Source organism: Oncorhynchus masou, chromosome 31 (assembly GCF_036934945.1).
Source record: "Oncorhynchus masou masou isolate Uvic2021 chromosome 31, UVic_Omas_1.1, whole genome shotgun sequence".
Taxonomy (NCBI): domain Eukaryota; kingdom Metazoa; phylum Chordata; class Actinopteri; order Salmoniformes; family Salmonidae; genus Oncorhynchus; species Oncorhynchus masou.
In genome coordinates this window covers 86,834,482-86,850,111 of record NC_088242.1, presented here as the reverse complement: position 1 = coordinate 86,850,111, position 15,630 = coordinate 86,834,482, and the positions used below count along the sequence as shown (strand labels likewise).

The 15,630-nt window shown below is 42.5% G+C and overlaps 1 protein-coding gene across 1 annotated transcript in view; it reads left to right on the top strand.

The window, feature by feature from the left end:
- Positions 1–15,630, top strand: part of LOC135524674 (microtubule-associated protein 1B-like) — a 52,089-nt gene that overhangs the window by 27,364 nt on the left and 9,095 nt on the right. Inside the window, exons 2-3 of the mRNA XM_064952415.1 lie at positions 2,322–2,423; positions 14,360–14,442. Of these exons, the coding sequence (XP_064808487.1) occupies positions 2,322–2,423; positions 14,360–14,442 (185 nt within the window). The remainder of the gene's footprint in view (positions 1–2,321; positions 2,424–14,359; positions 14,443–15,630) is intronic.

Here is a 15,630-nt window from a genome sequence, read left to right as displayed (position 1 = left end):
TCATGGAGAGACTCCTTCCCCTCCAGGAGACTCTCAAACATCACACCACCACCTGTGTTGCTGGGCAGCTTCAATGTGGTGCTCTTATTCTTCTCACTTTGCTTGGTGAGGTAGATGGCTGCTATAACTTGATGACCCTTCACATACCTAATCATTTCCTTGGCTTTCTTGTAGTGTATCCATTGTTTTCAGTGCCATGATGTCCATGAGGATCAGATTCAATGCATGATTAGCACAGCCAATAGGTGTGATGTGAGGGTAGGACTCCTCCACTTTAGACCAAGCAGCCTTCGTGTTCGCAGCATTGTCTGTCACCAGTGCAAATACCTTCTGTGGTCCAAGGTCATTGACTGCCTTCAGCTCATCTGCAATGTAGAGACCAGTGTGTCTGCTGTCCCTTGTCTGTGCTCTTGTAGAATACTGGTTGAGGGGTGGAGATGATGTAGTTAATTATTCCTTGCCCACTAGCATTCAACCACCCATCAGAGATAATTGCAGTTGTCTGTGTTCTCTGATTTGCTTGACCTTCACCTGAACTCTGTTGAACTCTGCATCCAGAAAATGAGTAGATGAAGCATGTCTGGTTGGAGTGGTGTATGCTATCCCACAAAATAAAGGTGCACTGTTATAGGCTAACTTTTGTTGATGAATTTCAGCAAAATTCCCCAAATTCCAGGGCTTAACTTCCTATGGAAAAATTCAGGAAATTTAACTGTAAATTTCTTACCCTTTCAAACCCTAGTCAGTGTGCAGCTAAGCTCCTCTTGTTGCATCCATTGTTTTCATTGCTTTGTTATAATGTAGCTAGCATTGTCTTGCAATATGATGGGATATTATATTTATATGTTCAATTCATACTTGACATTCCTCATATGTCCTTTGGGATCTCACTTTGTGGCCTTGCTTAGTAAAAGTGCCTGTCTCGTGAACCTCTTAAAGATCAGCCCCTCTTTAATGTTCGCCTAAATTGACATACCCAAATCTAACTGCCTGTAGCTCAGGCAATGAAGCAAGTATGTGCATATTCTTGATACCATTTGAAAGGAAACACTTTGAAGTTTGTGGAAATGTGAAATTAATGTAGGAGAATATAACACATTAGATCTGGTTAAAGAAAATACAAAGAAAAAAAAATATTTTTTGGTACCATCTTTGAAATGCAAGAGACAAGCCACACATTCAGTTGGGAAGCTGTCATTTAGATGGTGTCTACAATAAGGCAACAGTGTGTGCAAAGTTTCAGACTTATAACTTCAAGAATGAGCAAGCTACATGACATTTAGTGTGAAGTCACCCAGGTGTCCTTCACGATTTCCTCAAATGTACCCAAGTGACCGAATAGGTTCTAGAAAATGTACCAAACTATAGAAAACATACAAGTCTACACACTCCCAGGATTGTCATACATTATGGATTATTATTTTCCATACATAAAATTACTAACAGGAGACACGACAAGAATGCTTATTCAATGCCTCCAAACGGGGGGCGGCAGGGTAGCCTAGTGGGGGGCGGCAGGGTAGCCTAGTGGTGAGAGTGTTGGACTAGTAACCGAAAGGTTGCAAGTTCAAATCCCCGAGCTGACAAGGTACAAATCTGTCGTTCTGCCCCTTAACAGGCAGTTAACCCACTGTTCCTAGGCCATCATTGAAAATAAGAATTTGTTCTTAACTGACTTGCCTAGTAAAATAAAAAAAAAAAAACAAAGTGAAATATTTAAGGACCAAGTTAGCAGCCAACACTGATCTAATGTCATAAGTGAACCAACCACACACACAGTAAAAAATATATATTTAAAATGTACACACTATTTACAATTACAAGATTTAGAACACCCTCTACACAAGATTGTGCTGCTGGTCCCAAGTCTTTTTGCTGTAAAGCACATAGCATCCTCTACTTGTAGGCTGGCTGGGTATTCACACCTCTAGATGGCTGGGAGGGGGTTTGTTGTGGAGCCATAGAGCAGCCGTCAGACTAAGTGGGGGATGGAGGACTTGAATGTGGTCTCTTTGAAGTCAGTCTACCACAAATAAATAAATAAAAATCAGTAAGAACTTAAGTTATTTTTTTATTTAACCTTTATTTAACTAGGCAAGTCAGTACAAATTCTTATTTACATTGATGCCAAAACCAGACGACGCTGGGCCAATTGTGCGTTTTTGTTTGTATAAAACGACATCACATTATTCATATTGAGCAACAACTGTCCTGTTGATGGGACACTGATCCATATTAAGAAGTGAATATTTGGTTTGAATAATTGAAAATGCTGTTGACCTGAGTATTGAGTGTGCTCCTAATCGTGTGTGTTTCAACAGGCATCCGCTCATGGGGTGTGGACCTGACAGCCTGTAACCTGGATGAGCAGCTCAAGCTATTTGTGTCGCGACACTCTGCCTTCTTCTCAGAGGAAATAAAAGGTAAGGAGAATTTGGGGACTTTCCCCACCACTGACCTCTGAAATAAAACATGTACATTCATCTGTCATAATTTTTTTTAACCTTTTATTTAACACCTCTCTGTGTGGTCATATTTGACCAATTTATGTATGATGTATTAAAAGTGCCTGTAGTCTCTGCAGGTTAAGACCACATTGCTTTGGCCCATGTACAGAGCCTTCAGAAAGTATTCACACCCCTTGACAGATTGACATTTTTTTGTTCAGCCTGAATTTAAAATTGTTAAATTGAGATGTTTTGTCACTGGCCTACACACAATACCGCATAATGTTAGTGGAATTATGTTTTTAGAACAAGTCAGATAATAAGTTGCATGGACTCACTCTCTGTGCAATGATAGTGTTTAATATGATTTTTTGAATGACTACCTCATCTCTGTACCCCACAAATTCAATTCTGTAAGGTCCCTAAGTCGAGCAGTGAATTACAAAGACCAGGGATTTTTTCCAATGTTTCGCAAAGAAGGGCCCCTCTGGTAGATGTGCAAAAAAATGTTTTTTATAAAAAAATTAAAAAGCAGACGTTGAATATCCCTTTGAGCTTGGTGAAGTTATCAATTATAATTTTGAAAGTGTGTCAGTACACCCAGTCACTACAAACGTACAGGCGTCCTTCCTAATTTTTGCCGGAGAGGAAAGAAACTGCTCAGGGATTTTACCATGAGGCCAATGGTGACTTTAAAAGAGTTAGTTTAATGACTTTGATAGGAGACATTTACATGTAAGTCATTTGGCAGACGCTCTTATCCAGAGCGACTTACAAATTGGTGAATTCACCTTATGACATCCAGTGGAACAGCCACTTTACAATAGTGCATCTAAATCACAACGTTGGAACAAAGAAGCATGTACAGAATAGAAATATTCCAAAACATTCATCCTGTTTTCACCAAGGCACTGAAGTAATACTGCAAATCTGGCAAAGCACTTAAGTCCTTAATGATAGAAAGTGTTGTAAAAATAGAACCACTTGTGGTTAGAGCTTTGGGCCATGAACCGAAAGGTTGCTGGATCGAATCCCCGAGCTGACAAGGTAAAAATCTGTCCTTCTCCCCCTGAACAAGGCATTTAACCCACTATTCCCCGGTACGTCGTCATTGTAAGTAAGAATTTGTTCTTAACTGACATGCTTAGTTCAATAAAGGTTATGTTTTTAGGCAAATCCCATACAATGTAGGGGTGGCTGCATCATGTTGTGGGTATGCTTGTAATTGTTAAGGACTGGAGAATTTTTCAGTATTAAAAATACACAATGGAGCTAAGCACAGTCAAAATCCTAGAGGAAAACCTGGTTGTCTGCTTTCCATCAGACACTGGGAGATGAATTCACATTTCAGCAGGACTATTTAAAACACAAAGCGAAATCTACGCTGCTTATCAAGAAGACAGTGAATGTTCCTGAGTGGCCGACTTAGTTTCGACTTCAGTCTACTTGAAAATCTATGGTAAGACCTGAAATTTGTCTAGCAATGATCAACGACCAATTTGAGAGCTTGAAGAATTTTGAAAATAATAATGTTGCAAAATCCAGGTGTTACATGTATAGACTACTTATCTAATCAATATATATTTTTACAAATGTTTTTACACTTTGACATGAGTATTTTGTGTAGATCGATGACAATTAAATCAATGTAATCCCACTTTGTGACACAACAAAATGTGGAAAAAGTCAGTGTGTGAATACTTTCTGACTGTGCACTGTATGTTAACAAGGCATGTAAAAGTGGTTGAAGGGATGATGCTAATGGTTGTCTCTTTATGTAGTTTTGTCTCTTGTCGTGATGTTTTTTTTTTATCCCAGCCCCTGTCCCTGCAGGAGGTCTTTTACCTTTTGGTTGGCAGTCATTGTAAATAAGAATTTGTTCTTAACTGATTTGCCTTGTTAAATAAAAATTCAAGCCTATTGAAGATTAGATGCTTCATACAATGTTCGTTTTATTGTCAACTGCTCTTGCGTCATTGCTTGGATCCATAATCTCAAGTCAGTCTGCCTTGGTTGAACAGACTGGTACCAGCAACTTTATGGGGTGCATTTCCAAGATGGAATTGGGTGTGTTAGGCAGCTGAGTGAACAGCTGAAATCCTCATCACCCCTAAACTACCATGCCATTCTGTTTCTTTCAAACTTATGACTCACACGTGAATGCCTGCTGTTCTTTTAGTAATGTTCTCCAACTCCTTTTTGAATGTTTCTTCTGTCAGTCTATTAAATGAGTCCCATTGAATATCTGTGTGAATGCTGTTCATGACCCACTTTTCAAACTTGACAGCTGTGAAATTGAGAACACAAGATGGGGGAAAAAAAACATTACACATTTTCTCTGCAACACACTGTTACATCCCATGACGATCACAATTCTCAGAGAAGCCATAATAAGCATAAATTAGTAAAACATTCTAAATGGTAGGAGTAAGTTGCTTTAAATGAGAATATCCATTCCAAAGAATTCTATGCTTTGCAATTCATTAATATAATTATATGGTCATTCATCCAAAGCCACTTAGAGAACTCATGTGGGAATCAAACCCACACATACCATGCTCCAACCAACTGAGCCATTGGAACCACCTATAGCTTCCAGTTCCCATTCTCATGTTATTCACTGTTAGGTGTGTGTCTGTCCCTGGGCTTCCTCCCTGCTGTTGGCATGCTGGGCCACAGTGGTTAGCAACACGGCGGTGCCCTGGGACTAGAGGTTTGCGTGTGGAGAGGCTATATCTAGCAGATCAGCAGTAGCAGCACTTAGATGGACTAACCGTTGGCGGATTAGAAAGTCTGTCTTGCTCGGCAGGTGAGGTGCTGCTCAGCCTGGCAAACACCAGTGATATTACATTCGCTCGGCGTCTTCACACTCCAGTGGAGATGGAGCTTGCTTCCTTCCCCACCAGAGATTTCAATCTAATGATAACTCCATCTAATTGCTGTAAAGACTCATTGAACTTAGCATATTCATCTGATATCTACACTGAACAAAAATATAAATGCAACATCCAATAATGTCAAAGATTTTAGTCAGTTATAGTTCATATAAGGAAGTCAGTCAATTAAAATAAATAAATTAGGACCTAATCTATGGATTTAACATGACTAGGAATACAGATACCCGTAACAAAAAGGTAGGGGCGAACACTATTTACTGCAAGTTGGTCAGGCTGTTGATTGTGGCCTGTGGAACGTTGTATCACTTCTCTTCAATGGCTGTGCAAAGTTGCTGGATATTGGGGGAACTGGAACACGCTGTCGTACACGTTGATCTGGAGCATACCAAACTTGCTCTATGGGTGACGCCTGGTCATGGAAGAACTGGGACATTTTCAGTCTCCAGGAATTGTACAGTTCCTTGCAACATGGGTCCTTGGACTCTCATGCTGAAACACGAGGTGATGACGGCAGATGAATGGCACGGATCTCGTTATGGTATCTCTGTGCATTCAAATTGCCATCGATAAAATGCAATTGTGTTTGTTGTCCATAGCTTATACCTGCCCATACCGTAACCCCAATCACCACCATGGGGCACTCTGTTCAACATTGACATCAGCAAACTGCTCGGCCACACAATGCTATACACGCTGTCTGCCATCTGCCCGGTACAGTTGCAACCGGGATTCATCCATGAAGAGCACACTTCTCCAGCATGCCAGTGGCCTTTGAAGGTGAGACTTTGCCCACTGAAGTCCGTAAAGACGCAGAACTGCAGTCAGATCAAGACCCTGGTGAGGACGACGAGCTTCCCTGAGATGTTTTCTGACAGTTTGTGCAGACATTATTTGGTTTTGCGCAGTTTCATCACCTGTCCGGGTGACTGGTCTCAGACAATCCCGCAGTTATAGAAGCCGAATCTGGAGGTCCTGGGCTGGTGTGGTCACACATGGTCTGCCGTTGTGAGGCCAGTTGGACGTGCTGCCAAATTCTCTAAAATAGCATTGGAAGAGGCTTATAATAGAGAAATAAACATTTTTAAGTCTCCAGCAACAGCTCTAGGGGGCAGTAATGCAGTCAGCATGCCAATTGCATGCTCCCTCCCTCAACTTGAGACGTGGCGTTGTGTGACAAAAATCCCCAGCACAAGGTGCACCTGTTTATTTAGCTTCTTGATATGCCACACCTGCCAGGTGGATAGATTATCTTGGCAAAGGATAAATCATTTTAACTGGAATGCAAACGCATTTGTGCACAACATTTTGAGAAATAAGATTTCTGTGCATATGGAACATTTCTGTGCTCTTTTATTCCAGTTCATGGGACCAACACTTTACATGTTGCATGTCCATTTATCTATCATCCAGGTAATATACAATCTGGGAAAATTATACAAATGATATTGAGAAAAAGCTTTGATTGCCTTTACTTCTCCTTACTCGCCAGCCTTGGTTGGAGGTTATGGCAGAAAGCGTGTGCCCTCTTATTATGTTGTGGACACTGCATTACCATTCATCAACGTTTTCGCCACCGGCTGTTGTTCTCGTAACACTGAGAAACTTAACTCAGCTGACTGAATACTGCTTGTGTATTTATCTGTTAATGCGTAACCAAACAAATACTCTTCTGTTGGAAAATGAGAGCATTGAAGAAGAATATGAAACTAACATTTGCATAACATTCCAAGTGGATTGCAGAACCCTTTGACGAAGACTACCCCTTGGTCCCATTTGGCTCTTCATCAGTTCTGGAGAGGTGTGTGTGTGTGTGTGTGTGTGTGTGTGTGTGTGTTTGTATGATCCTCAACACTGGGGCCCCACAAACTGTAGCTCAGGCCATCACAACTGGGCATCTGTGAAATTACTACTACTGTATTGCTGCAGTGCTCCACTATGGAAGCCGTGCTGCCTAGCCTCTTCCGGTCAACAGGCAGGCCAGCTGTTGAGGGGAGTGTGTGTTTTTACACTAGTGGAGTGCTCCCTGACAGTGTGGTGCTGAGCTTGGCTGGGGGAGCAGAGAATCAGGTGGTGTCATCTCATTTCACAGGACAACCAATATAACCTTATACAAGAATGATTCATGAAAAATACCTAATACAAATAAGTTGGAATTAGTACAAATTGGAATGAATGTATATATTAGGGGATAGTTGCCTAACGGAGTAATAACAAAGCTTTAGCAGCATCATTACTGTATAGCCATTAGCTAATGATGACTGAATGGCACCGGAAGAAATGGCAGCAGTTTTACGGGCGCCCAACCAATTGTGCTATTATGTGTTTGCGTTATTTGTCAATTATTTTGTTCATAATGTTTCTGCAAATGTATCTTAGGGCAAAAAATAGCTTCTGGATATCAGGACAGCAATCACTCACCTCGGATTAGACAAAGATGTTTTCTTCAACAAGCAGGACGCACAGGACATTCTCCGAACACCCGACAAGGCAAACATCCCAGTTATTTGCAAGAGGAAGAGAAGCATGTACAAAGGACACAGAGCGGGGTGCCTCGTAAGGATTCGCAGAAGGCGAGTGGGAAAGCTGCCGTTACCGTCAATATTACTTGCCAACGTGCAATCATTGGACAATAAATTAGATGAGGTATGATCACAAATATCCTACCAACGGGACATCAAACTGTAATATCTTATGTTTCACGGAATCTGAATGATGATGACATGGATATTCAGCTAGCGGGATATACGCTACACTGGCAAGATAGACCAGCACGGGGGGGGGGCGCGGTCTGTGCATATTTGTAACCAGCAGGTGCATGAAATCTTTGGAAGTCTCTCTAAATTTTGTCTGAAGTAAAGTATCTTGTGATAGAATGCAGACCACACTATTTGCCTAGAGTTTTGAGCTATACTTTTCGTGGCTGTTTATTTACCACCACAGATGGATGCTGGCACTAAGACCGCACTCAGTCAGCTGTATAAGGAAAAAAGCAAGCAGGGAAACTTAAATCAGTTCTACCAAATTTCTATCAACTTGTTAAATGTGCAACCAGAGGGAAAAAACATTCTAGATCACCTGTACTCCACACACAGAGACGAGTACAAAGCTCTCCCTCGCCCTCCATTTGGTAAATCTGACCACAATTCTATCTTCCTAATTCCTGCTTGCAAGCAAAAAAAATTAAGCAGGAAGCTCCAATGACTCGGCCTATTAAAAAAAAAAAGTGGTCAGGTGATGCAGATGCTAAACTACAGGACTGTCTTAATATCACAGACTGGAACATGTTCCGGGATTCTTCTAACGGCATTGAGGAGTACACCACATCAGTCAATGGCTTTATCAATAAGTGCGTTGAGGACGTCGTGCCCACAGTAACTGTATGTATATACCCCAACCAAAAGCCATGGATTACAGGCAACATTCGCACTGGGTAGAGCTGCCGCTTTCAAGGTGCAGGACTCTAACCCGGAAGCTGACTGGAAATCATGCTGTGCCCTCCAACGAACCATCAAACAGGCAAAGCGTCAATACAGGGCTAAGATTGAATCGTACTACACCGGCTCCGACGCTTGTCTTATGTGGCAGGGCTTGCGAACTATTAGACTAGAAAGGGAAGCACAGCCGCGAGCTGCACGGTGACTCGAGCCTACCAGACGAGCTAAATCACTTCTATGCTCGCTTTGAGGCAAGCAACACTGAGGCATGCATGGGAGCATCAGCTGTTCCGGATGACTGTGTGATCACGCTCTCCGTAGCTGACTTGAGTAAGACCTTTTATACAGGTCAACATACACAAGGCTGTGGGGCCAGACGGATTACAAGGATGTGTGCTCCGTGCATGTGCTGACCAACTGGCAGGTGTCTTCACTGACATTTTCAACATGTCCCTGATTTGAGTCTGTAATATCAACATATTTCAAGCAGACCTCCATGGCCCCTGTGCCCAAGAACACGAAGGCAACCTGCCTAAATGACTACAGACCCGTAGAATTCACATCCGTATCTATGAAGTGCTTTGAAAGGCTGGTAATGGTTCACGTCAATACCATTATCCCAGAAACCCTAGACCCACTCCAATTTGCAAACCGCCAAACAGATCCACAGATGATGCACTCTCTCATCATTAAGTTTGCAGACACAACAGTGGTAGGCCTGATCACCGACAATGACGAGACAGCCTATAGGGAGGAGGCCAAAGACCTGGCTGTGTGGTGCCAGAATAACAACCTAGCCCTCAACGTAACCAAGGCTAAGGAGATGATTGTGGACTACAGGAAAAGGAGGAATTGCTCGGCCTCCGAACGCAAGGCACTACAGAGGGTAGTGTGTATGGCCCAGTACATCACTGGGGCTAAGCTGTCTGCCATCCAGGAACTCTATACCAGGCGGTGTCAGAGGAAGGCCCTAAAAATTGTCAGACCCCAGCCACCCCAGTCATAGACTGTTCTCTCTACTACCACATGGCAAGCGGTACCGGAGTGCCAAGTCTAGGACAAAAAGGCTTCAAAAGTTTTTACCCCAAGCCATAAGAGTCCTGAACAGGTAATCAAATGGCTACCCGGACTATTTGCATTGTGTGCCACCCCCCAACCCCTTTTTTATGCTGCTGCTACTCTGTTTATCATATATGGATAGTCCCTTTAACTATACATTCATGTACATACTACCTGAATTGGCCCGACCAACCAGTGCCCCCGCACATTGGCTAACCGGGCTATCTGCATTATGTCCCGCCAACCCCTCTTTTACGCTACTGCTTCTCTCTGTTTATTATATACGCATAGTCACTTTAACCATATCTACATTTGCATACTACCTCAATCAGCCCGACTAACCGGTGCCTATATATAGCCTCGCTACTGTCATTTTACACTATTTTTTTTACAGTTTTTATTTCTTTCATTACCTATAGTTCACCGAATACCTTTTTTGCAATGTTGGTTAGAGCCTGTAAGTAAGCATTTCACTAAGGTCTACACCTGTTGTATTCGTTGCACGTGACAAATAAACGTTGATTTGATGCTGACAGATGGTATCTGTTTTGAATAAGGGACTTTGTCCCCTGTGAGGCTGACTGTCTCCTTTTTAAAGTATGGGGACTGGGGTGGTTTACTGGCTGCCCTGGTTACGTGAGCAGCTGGTCCACTCCCAGCCACATGTCATGTAGCTCCTCCTGTGATTTACAGTGTAGATTTTTTTTAACCCTGCCTCTATCCCAGCATAGTGCACTGCAGACACATGGGATGGGGGGGGGGGTGTGTCAGTGTCCCTGTGTGTAATTATGCATTCCTGTGAAATATTGAAGCAGTGCTTTTTCAGGGTTGGATTTGGTGGCTGGGGAGGGGGTAGAGTGTTTGGATACACCTGCAAATGGCAAACCTTAAAGAATTACGATTCACCTCAGAAGTAATGGTTACAGAGGAGACTCATCACATCTGAAATATGGCAGCATCTTAAGCATATTCCTTTACCAAAACCCTAATTAAGTTATTTTACACAATTGCTACATATTGTGACTCATCCAGAGTTGAAGAGTAAAGGCAGAAAATGGAACTGTGCAGCTTTTTCCTTTCAGCCATATTGCTGTGAATATTTGGGCCACTTTCAGCCTTGTTTTCAAGCAGAGTAGAATTATACACTGCAGTGTGTATATGTACAATGAGAAACTGACCGTGGAAGAAAGGATCTGCTCCAAGGGACGAATGCTGCCAATATCTGTTCTGAGTTAGATTCACACTAATCAACCAATATATACAATATCTGGTCATGGGCCTTGATAAATTGTTCAAAATAGTATTAAGATAATTATTTGCTTCCTTGTGCTATTGTGTTCTCTGGGGAAAAGCCTAGGCCATGCAGCTGTTACAATGGCACCATGCTAGCACAACTAGCTTGACAGGAAGGAAGAAAGTGCTTCCTCATGTTTTCGGTTTCGTCTCTACACAAGGATCAAGGTTGGAGCTGGGGCCCTCTCTTTGATCATGTCTCTTTTACACATGCTGGTGACTGTAAAAAATGGTTCCTCTTCTCGCAGCACAGGAAATAGGGTGGACTGTTGTGATGAGAGGAGGGGTTGGAGGTTGGTACGCTAATGACATTGGGGGGGTCAAATGTAAATAGTCCGGTGGCCATTTGATTAATTGTTCAGCAGTCTTAAGGCTTGGGGATAGAAGCTGTTTATGAGCCTTTTGGTCCTAGACTTGGTGCTCCAGAATCGCTTGCCATGCGAAAGCAGAGAAAACAATCTGACTTGGATGAATGGTGAGTCTGCCAATTTTATGGGCTTTACTCTGACCCCGCCTATTATATAGGTCCTGGATGGTAAGAATCTTGGCCCCAGTGATTTCCTGGGCAGTACGCACTACCCTCTGTAGCGCCTTACGGTCAGATGCCGAGCAGTTGCCATACCAGGCGGTGATGCAACCTGTCAGAATGTTCTCGATGGTGCGGCTGTAGAACTTTTTGAGCGTCTGTGGACCCATGACTAGTCTTTGCAGTCTCCTTAGGGGGAAAAGGTTTTGTTGTGCCCTCTTCATGACTGTCTTGGTGTGTTGGGACAATTCTAGTTTGTTGGTGATGTGGACACCAATGAACTTGAAGCTCTCAACCTTCTCCTACAGCCCCCCGATGTTAATAGGTGCCTGTTCGCCTTTTCCTGTTGTCCACGATCAGCTCCTTTGTCTTGATCACGTTGAGGGGAGAGGTTGTGGTCCTGGCACCACACTGCCAGTTCTCTGACCTCCCTATAGGCTTTCTCATCATTGTCAGTGATCAGGCCTACCACTGTTGTGTCGTCTGCAAACTTTTTGATGGTGTTGGAGTCGTGTGATGAGCTTTGAGGGCACTATGGTGTTGAACGCTGAGCTGTAGTCAATGAATAACATTCTCACATAGGTGTTCCCTTTGTCCAGGTGGGAAAGGGCAGTGTGGAGTGCAATAGACATTGCATCATCTGTGGATCTGTTTGGGCCTTGTGCAAATTGGAGTGGGTCTAGGGTTTCTGGGATAATTGTGTTAATGTGAGCCATTACCAGCCTTTCAAAGCACTTCATGGCTATGGATGTGAGTACTACGGGTCTGTAGCCATTTTCGTCAGGTTGCCATTGTGTTCTTGGGCACAGGGACTTTGGTGGTCTGCTTGAAACAGCCTTTCAAAGCACTTCATGGCAACCGACGTGAGTGCTATGGGGTGGTAATCATTTAGGCAGGTTACTTTTGCTTCCTTGGACTAGGGTGGTCTGATTGAAACGTAGTTATTACAGACTCGGTCAGGGAGAGGTTGAAAATGTCAGTGAAGACACTTGCCATTTCGTCAGCGCATGCTCGCAGTACACGTCATGGTAATCCGTCTGCCCCTCGGCTTTGAATGTTGACCTGTTTAAAGGTCTTGCTCACATGGACGACCAAGAGCGTTATCACAGTCATTCAGAACAGCTGGTGCTCTCGTGCATGCTTCTATGTTGCTTAGATGTTTTCCCTAATGGGGGTGGTAACGCCTTAGTTACTTTCCTAATGGGGTGGTAATCAATTTCAATGCTCAATACCTGTTAGCACATATGACTACAGCAAGCAACAATCACATTCTCAATCTCCCTTCTTGACTGGCTGGACCATCTACACCAACCACCTGACTTGGACTGGGCCTTTGGGTAACTGTCCACTCTGTTTTGGATCTACTGAGCTTTTGTGCATTTGCGCTGTTGTTCATATGTTAAGACATGGTGCGTTAAGTGACAACTTTTGCAGCTTCAATAGTGATAATGGATACACTCCAGAGACTTTGGTCTTTTGTCGGCTTCTCTTCAACTATAGGCTTGGCTAGTCATAAATTGCTTGTGCAGTTACTTTTACTTTGAGTTATTCCTCTTTATCTCGCTGGAAGTCCTTTCTTCCCCTCCCACAGCCTTATAGTGTGTTAGGCTATCTATATAACCCATAAAAAAACATTGTCCTTGCTTTCTGCCAGGACTTCCATGATTATTTGACCTTTTAGAGCATGTAGCCCCAGTCGTGAAACCGTTTCACCACCCCTCCCATTTCGTCTTGTGAGTTGTTGTGGCAAATTGTTGGCTAAATGGAGATGTTTGGTGCAGTGCATGAGTGAATGTCCCTGTATTCTGGCATGTGATGCAGTAGGAGGAGTGTGGATCACAGGTTGTTTTTTCAGCCTGAATAGCCTCCGTATGTCATTGCAGCTTTTGGAGCATGGGAATAACTAGAATTATTAACAAATATAGCCTAAAAACATATGATATTTCAAAAGCTCTGCCTTTTTGTTTCTTTTGAGTTGTATAGCATTATTGTGTAGATGTTGGCTTTTTTTGGTAACCAATTTGATTTTTGTTTTTTTGTCTTATTCAAGACCATTGAATCAATACCATTTGAACTACTGGTAAGTCATGTTTTGTTGAGACCGTCATTTGGGATATTTTGTTTTTGCCTCAGCCTTGTCTCGTTTCAGTACCTTGCCTGGTGTTTGACTGTAGCTTTCAGTGCAGGTCTGAAGAGAGAATAGGACCGACTGCTGGCCCAGGGTTTATCTTTAGGCTATGCAAAGCTCTGTGCCTTAATGTAATCGGCGTTGTTGCTTTCTCTTTAGAGGCATTCCACCCAGGGAAGTGTCTATAGACTGGTTGTTTCTGATGCTGGCAGAGCTCTTTCTCTGGCTATGCTCAAGACTTAAATGTACGCTGAAGGCCTCTACATCTGCTAAACGGTTTACTGTAAGATCTTTCAGATTGGATTTTGACTTCTGATTTGCACAACCTGTTGAACCATTTTAGTGGATGCATAGTCTGTTATTCACAAACTCTCCACATATAGCCTACTGTCATTAGCCTGCATGGGCAGTTTCATTCAGACCATCTGTCTCTTTTAGTGTAGTCTGTAAATGACAGACTAATTGCCTGCCGGTCTAAAGAAACAGGTTCCTTTTTTAACCCCTCATCTGCTGGAGGCCGCCTTTTCGCTTCTCCTTACTCTCAGGTTTCTGACCAATTCCCTCCTTCCTTCTAGGTCAGAGGACACTGCAGCATGGTGGAGATGTTCTGGATACCCAGGTGATGGTGAACCCATCCCATGAGTTGGTCTGCTCAGAAGTGAGTCCCAATTAGGCTAAATCTCTCACTGTTAGCATCAGACCTTGTTGTTGAAGTCTTTATTCAGTTTTAAGGTATGATGTGGGTAGTCTATAGTTCATTTCCCAGTATTTTAAAATGAATATGTTCAGAATGATAAAATCACATCTTTATGAAAGTCAGTATTACATAGTATTAAAGGGGAAGTTCAACCATTTTTACACATGATTTTATTTACACTCCTTCTGTGTAGTTGACCCCCCCCCCCCCAAAAAAAATAACATTTATATTTTGATTTTAGGGCTGCAATCCTGTTAACGGGATGATATGACAACAGTGCAGGGCGCCAAATTCAAAACTACAGAAATCTCATAGATAAAATTCCTCAAACACACATGTATCTTATACCGTTTAAAGGTAATCTTGTTGTTAATCCCACCACGGTGTCCGATTTCAAATAGGCTTTACAGCGAAAGCACCACAAACGATTATGTTAGGTGACCACCTACTCACAGAAAAATTCAGCCTTTTTTCCAGCCAAAGAGAGGAGTCACAAAAAGCACAAATAGAGATCAAATTAATCACTAACCTTTGATCTTCATCAGATGACATTCATAGGACTTCATGTTACACAATACATGTATGTTTTGTTTGATAAAGTTCATATTTATATATAAAAATCTCAGTATACATTGGCGCGTTATGTTCACTAGTTCCAAAAACATCCGGTGATATTGCAGAGAGCCACATCATTTTACAGAAATACTCATTATAAATGTCGATAAATACAATTGTTAGCCATGGAAATATAGATATACCTCTCCTTAATGCAACCGCTGTGTCAGATTTAAAAAAAAAAAATACATAAAAAGCAAACCATGCAATAATCTGAGACGGCGCTCAGAAAATCGGCAATCATGTGAAATGCGCATGACCAGGACCTGGCTCTCTGCCAGACCACTGACTCAAAGAGCTCCCATCTGGCTCCACAACACAGAAGCTCATTCAAGTTTCTAAAGACGGTTGACATCTAGTGGAAGCCCTAGGAAGTGCAACTTTATCCATATCCCACTGTGTATTCAATAGGGGCTGGGTTGAAAATTGACCAACCTCAGATTTCCCACTCCCTATTTGGATTTCTTCTCAGTTTTTTTGCCTGTCATATGAGTTCTGTTATACACAGACATCATTCAAACGGTTTTAAAAACT